We start from the raw sequence: 6,220 nt of genomic DNA on the forward strand, positions 1-6,220 counted from the left end.
GTACACTGTACTCTTTTTTTCTTTACTAGATTTTATCCTATTAAGTTTTTTAATAAGGTTTTTAATGAGACAATTTAAGCACGTTTAATGTCAACTTACAGGATATGAAATAATTACGTTCCTTTGTTTTGGTTTTTATCCCATTGGGTTTTTATTCAGCAAGGTTAATGTAATTATCTATAAGTGATAAAAATCTAAGAGAGAGTGTTACATATCCAAGTGGCTTTCCACCTAATCAAGTCAAGTAAAGCCATGGGAAAACATTTATGAAATGAAGGCTACATGATGGTGAAGGTGGAAAGTTGGAGAAAGAAATTTAATGCCCTTTATGTGTGTAAACTAAGGTATGTGAATGTCAAGGGGAGTTGGTGAAAACTTTTTGTATAAATACCCCCCTTCATCTCTCACTTTTAATACACTTTTCTTTCATCCAAATTTGCAACTCTCTTTCTCTTTTCTCATCTCAATTCTTTTACTTAAACAATATTGTCTTTCTCTCCGTTATTTCTCAATCTCTTTCCTTTCATAGTTACTCAAGTAAATTTATAACAATTTTGAAGTTTTTTATTTGAAGGTGATCCCCTCATTATAACCACACACCAATAAAATTAACCTTGATTTCAGTAAAATTAGCCTAAAGAAATTCAAAATTATGAGACTGCAAAAAGGCCATATAATACATCCAATTGTGCATTTAAAGTCTTAGTAAAAATTGGATTCAAATTAAATTTATTCAAACTTAAAAATAAATTCTACTCAAATAAGTTCAAAATACATTTAACTCAAACAAACTTGAATTCGTGTTCAAACAAGTTAAAAATTTTCAAGTTTAAATTTTTAAGAATATTCAACTCGTCAAACTCATAACTCTAAAAAATTTCAATATGAATTAATTAAAATAATATTATTTTACTCAATATATATCTTAACATCATTTTAAATACTTTTTACTTGCCTATAATACCAAACTGAATTAAAGGTCAAATTTAATTCAAACTTGAACCGAACTCAAATTCGACTTTCCTCAAACCAATCAACTTGAGAAACTTTGAGACAAACTTGGGCTTAGACAATTTCAAATTCAGCTCAGCTTGAATCAAACTATAGTCAACCTAAGCTTGAACAATACATGTTCCCTGTGGAAGGAGATTCAAACAATTGGGTAGGTTCCAGCCCATTTAAAATGACAGTGGCAGCAAACACCGATATTCCAAAAGCTTACATAACATTTGCTGACACAAGTAAAAAAAATACAATCAGTATTCAGCAGAACCAAGAGGAGAAAAAAAAAAAAAAAAACCCAAAACATCACAAACAAATGCAATTCAGACGATGTTTTCTTCTCCATCTAACAAAAATTGTCCCAAGCAACTCTCTCCCTTCCCACATATCTCGACTATTACTCTCACCGTTGTATTAATATTCTCTTCCTGCTATTCTTTATCTCCTTCAAGCAAGTGGGGGACAGTCAGGAACATCAAGGGTGGCTCCAGCTTGAATCTGACCCCACCCAATAAGACGCCAGTGCTTCTCAACCCTCCGACTGAGAGCAATCTTCTCACCCTTGCTGGTACACACTGGAGACGTGAGTTGCAGCTTCGCTAAATCGTTCTTTACAGCGATAACTCTAGCCCCTGTGGACATGGACCCTATGTTCACCATGAGAATCTCCGCCTTGGCAAGTTTTGAGACTTTTCCCTGCCTTTCTGAGCCCTTTGTCCTGACACCCAAAAGCCGACGCAGCAGGAAGAAGTTCACCTGCAACATCACATATCATCAATGTTCAGCACCATTGGAATTTCTATCCATCATAATATATTCACCAATCACAAATTCTTTTGTTTTCTACGTCAAGAAAACAGATAATATGAAATGTCACCTGTCATGAAAATAGAAAAAGGATCCTGCATTTGAACACACATGTTTGGCACTTAAGCAGAAATACTTGCACAAACAACATGATAACCCACTTAGCTAACATGGATACTAGCCATAATAAAAAATTCAAAGATCCAGATTAGATCCTTACAGACTCAGTTTCTTACCTCAAGCTCAACAAAAACTTCCGGCAGGGATCCAACTTCCCCAAGAACTTGACCGACCAACCTATCAGCACGTGTCAAAGTGGGATCCATGGTTGTGCCAACACCGATGAGTCCTCCAGGTACAGCAAATTGCAGCTCATTTTGCTCAGCATATAATGACACTATTCTAGAATATATCGGGGTGCACTTTACATGCCCATTCTCGTCTTTAACAACAATACCAGGACGAACCTCAATAAATTGGTTAACTTTCAAAACACCCTGCATATAAACAACTCACCAATTACAATCATGATTTGGGACAAAACTTAAGTTAACCAATATCTGAAAAATGAAACAATCCAAAGTTGACAAAGTCAGATTCCCAGTTAGGGAGAAAAATTAAATGCAGAATGCCAAAGGCAACTTGACAATTCAAATTTAAATTATGACAAGAATTTGATCACAAATAAACTTATTTATTACCTGTACTACTAAATTGAAAGATGTAATAGTTTATTTGGTGAACTTGTTTGGTACTTAAAGATTATAATCTGGAACACATTGAATTCACTTCATTTCTCCAAATCAAAACCCAGCAAAGTACTTTAGAAAAATGTGTCTTGATTTTTTGTTTAGATTTTAGACCTCACAAATAACAGAGTTCATACTTAAGCATCTTCATCCCACTGTAGATAGGCTCTCAAAGTAAGTCATAGAAAAGAAACACACCCTAAGGATACTTCCACCAGCTACGCCGCCTCTGATCTCATCAACCTCAAACCCAGGCTTATTGACATCAAATGAACGGATAACAATCATATTAGGTGGTGAGGTGAAATTCCTCTCTGGAATGGGAATCTTTTTAATAATGTATTCACAGACAACATCAATGTTGTATTTCAGCTGAGCAGAAATGGGTACAACTGGGGCAGCATCAGCAACAGTTCCCTGGTGAAATGATGTTAAGCATGTTAGTTTCTTGAATGTAGGGAAACATTGCACCAAAGAATACATACATCCCACATAAAAGTTGATAACAAACAAGGGATATTTGTTCGACAGGAATAGTTAACCTTTATAAATTTTTGAATGGCCTCATGTTGGTTAATGGCTACATTTTCCTGAATGAGATCAACTTTATTTTGAAGAATTATGATATGTTGAAGGCGCATAATTTCAACAGCAGCAAGGTGCTCAGAAGTTTGTGGTTGGGGACAACTTTCATTGGCAGCTATGAGAAGTAATGCACCATCCATAATTGCTGCTCCATTAAGCATTGTAGCCATGAGAATATCATGCCCCTAATCAAAGGGATAAGTACAAACTTCCGTTATCAGCAAAAAAATCAACACTTTATGATTTCTGAAAAACAAGTGCAATGCAACCAACAAATACTACTCTTAATCTTTTTTATTTTATTTTCTAAAGCTACATTAGTTTGTACAAAAACAAAAGAGACAGTTCATTTGACAAAAAAGGCCAAGTCTGTTTAAGAACTTCACAAAAGGACACATATAGGCCAACCAGGCAGGTATTACAACTAGAAGGCCCCTCCAATAAAGAAAATATTGCAAACACTCCAACACTGAACAGATCCAAAGACATGATTGATCAAAGCACAACAGTTTACACATGCTCAGACATATACACACCAAGCAGAAACATCATGAAATCAACATATTTTATAAATCATACAGATCCCAGTCACAATCATATATGTTACACATGAAAACATCATTTTCTACTTACTGGGCAATCAACAAAAGAGACATGCCTCAGCAATTTCATCCTGCAATTTTCAAACCCCGGCACATCACACGTAGGACTATCCTCCTTGCCGCTCCCATATGCCCTACAAAAACAAATTTTGCATATTAGCTTGTTTGTTTGAGAGCAAAGTTGCATTTTTATTAGATAACAAATCTACATCAGTACATTGCACCCACTTGTAGCACATAGGTCGAAGGCATCGATCATCTTCACATTTGTATATCTTTGCATTGGCATATCCAAGCTTGATTGTAATATTACGCTCCAACTCATTTTTAAAACGAACAGTCTAGAAATAAAAGGCAAAGAAAGATATTATTCTAATACAAAAATAACTAGCCAAAAAATTGAATATTAAAACCACTATCTCTTTAATTACTGCCTAATTCAATCTAAAGTCAAATGAAGGCACTGGTATCATGACTGAATGAAATCTTCACCAATTCATAATAAAACTTATGTGGATAGTGTAGATAAATCCCATGGAAGCCTTCAACTTAGAAAGAATGTGTAGTTCATAAACTAGGTGAGAAATTTTTCTATCTCAAAGGAAAACAACTTAGATCTTCATCAGAAACCTTTGCAATCTGGGGCTTCAACTCTCACATAAAGCTCTTTCTTAGTCAATTCAAAAGTAAAGCAGGGGTCTTTTATTCAATGAATTGCTCTTGAAAATCCTGAGCCTTCCCTAGTGTTGAAAGTTCATACAATCTATCTTTAATACACTATCTCAAAAAAGGGTAGTCAGTACTTCCAAATTCCTAACATAGGAGAAGGCATCTCTTCTCTGCAGCAAAAGGAAGTTACTGAAGATATTCGAGTCAACAGCCATCTGATCACCAAGTAGTATTCTTGGCATAGCCCAAAGACACCGTATAGATCCATGGTTTCTTCTTTCTTCCCCATTTTTAAGATTATTTTTAGTTTGACGACTCATAAAACTAAAAAAGTGAAATAACTATCCATCGCATATGGTGCATTCAAATAAAGGAATACCATTACAGAATTAATAACTAAATCAATGATCAAAGTATGGGAGAAAAATAAAAATAATACAGAGCACACAGCCCAAGAAAGTTATCAGCTTGGCAGTAAAAACAAGAAAGAAATCAGTCACCTGAACACCAGATATTGCCTTCACAACAGTTGATTTTCCATGTGCCACATGACCAATGGTACCTGGAAGCATGAATCAAACCATAAGCAGTGAATTTCAATCCTTAATTAAAAATCCGGAAGGAATTAACAGTTCAGAAATTTCTAAATCTAACAATGTAAAAAGATGCATCATGCAAAAATTTTGATGAGTGATAAACCTGAAAAGACAGCCTAGAAATTTTACAGGAAAGAAAAAACATTACCAATATTTATAGTCGCCTGCCTAGAGATGACTTCGGGTGAAAGTGGATGCAACTTTGTTACATCCAGTTTACTCAAATCTTGCTCCATTAAACCTTTTCTCGACATCTTGGCCGTTCCCTAAAAGGTTCCTCTTTCAATAACCTTTAAGTGGCAACTGGCAAAGTTAAATACTCACAAGCTGAAAGGCTGAAAACTGCACCAATCAGATAACTAGCACTATCAAATTTTATTCACTTTATCCGATATCAGTAATATTATTATTACAAAGGGTTAACAAAATAAATATATAATAATACCAGCTGGACTAAAAAATCCAATAGATTCACAGAAACCCTAAATTCACACAATAATAAATAATCACAATAGCTTAAAAGAGACACAATGAAAACCCTAAATTTTTCTTTATACAATTAAAAAGAAAGATGCATAAACAAAACCAAATGCAATTAAATTCAAACTAAAACATGAAACAACAACAGTAAACAAAATTACCACCAACAAGAACTGATTTTTTTCGTCGAGATTAAGATAAGAAGGAGACGAAATGGAGGGAACTGATTGAGTGAAACACGAGCCGACTAGAGAGTATTCTTTGTGATTTGGTGCAGAGTTGGGGCAGAACGCAGAAGTTAGGTTTTATACAAGTTTAACTCGGGAGGCTAGTGAGCATAGTTTAATACACTTATAAGGAAATAAGGGGGCCAAATAGGTGCACTTCACCTGATAACTTAACCCGAGGCCAATAATCTGGGCTGGGCTGGGTTGGGCTTAGTAGAAAGAAATTCCCCCAATAGCGTCATTGGTTCAAAGGTGGAAATATTATTTTGTTAATTTATTTTTTATTATTTATATGATTTCATTTAGTTAATAAATAATAAAATATTTTAATAATCTCTTATTATTAATGGTAATATAAAAAATAATATAAGATATAATTTGATTAACACTTTCAACTTAAGTATTGAAATATCACTAAGATAATTTTGATTTTATTATAATTATATTTTTATTTATTAATTTTTTATAGTAAAAATAATTTTATTTTCAATTAATATAACAAA

The 6,220-nt window shown here is 34.0% G+C and overlaps 1 protein-coding gene across 3 annotated transcripts; it reads right to left on the minus strand.

Annotated features, from left to right (window-relative positions):
* Positions 1-969: 969 nt before the first annotated feature.
* Positions 970-5,826, minus strand: LOC123212055 (eukaryotic translation initiation factor 2 subunit gamma-like). Of its 3 annotated transcripts, XM_044631088.1 has the most exons (10): positions 5,652-5,826; positions 5,159-5,352; positions 4,915-4,976; positions 3,974-4,086; positions 3,777-3,879; positions 3,101-3,328; positions 2,757-2,975; positions 2,046-2,306; positions 1,410-1,758; positions 970-1,232 (listed from the first exon to the last, which is right to left on the minus strand). In XM_044631088.1, exons 2-9 carry the CDS (start codon positions 5,262-5,264, stop codon positions 1,450-1,452), a joined length of 1,401 nt encoding a protein of 466 aa, XP_044487023.1. In that variant the 5' UTR covers positions 5,265-5,352; positions 5,652-5,826; the 3' UTR covers positions 970-1,232; positions 1,410-1,449. The 3 variants fall into 3 exon arrangements, with proteins under 3 accessions (XP_044487023.1, XP_044487022.1, XP_044487021.1); XM_044631087.1 differs by lacking the exon at positions 970-1,232 and having other exon boundaries at positions 1,287-1,758; positions 5,159-5,357; positions 5,660-5,826; XM_044631086.1 differs by lacking the exon at positions 970-1,232 and having other exon boundaries at positions 1,287-1,758.
* Between the last annotated feature and the right edge of the window lie 394 nt (positions 5,827-6,220).

The sequence above is a fragment of the Mangifera indica genome, chromosome 3 (assembly GCF_011075055.1).
Source record: "Mangifera indica cultivar Alphonso chromosome 3, CATAS_Mindica_2.1, whole genome shotgun sequence".
Lineage (NCBI taxonomy): Eukaryota > Viridiplantae > Streptophyta > Magnoliopsida > Sapindales > Anacardiaceae > Mangifera > Mangifera indica.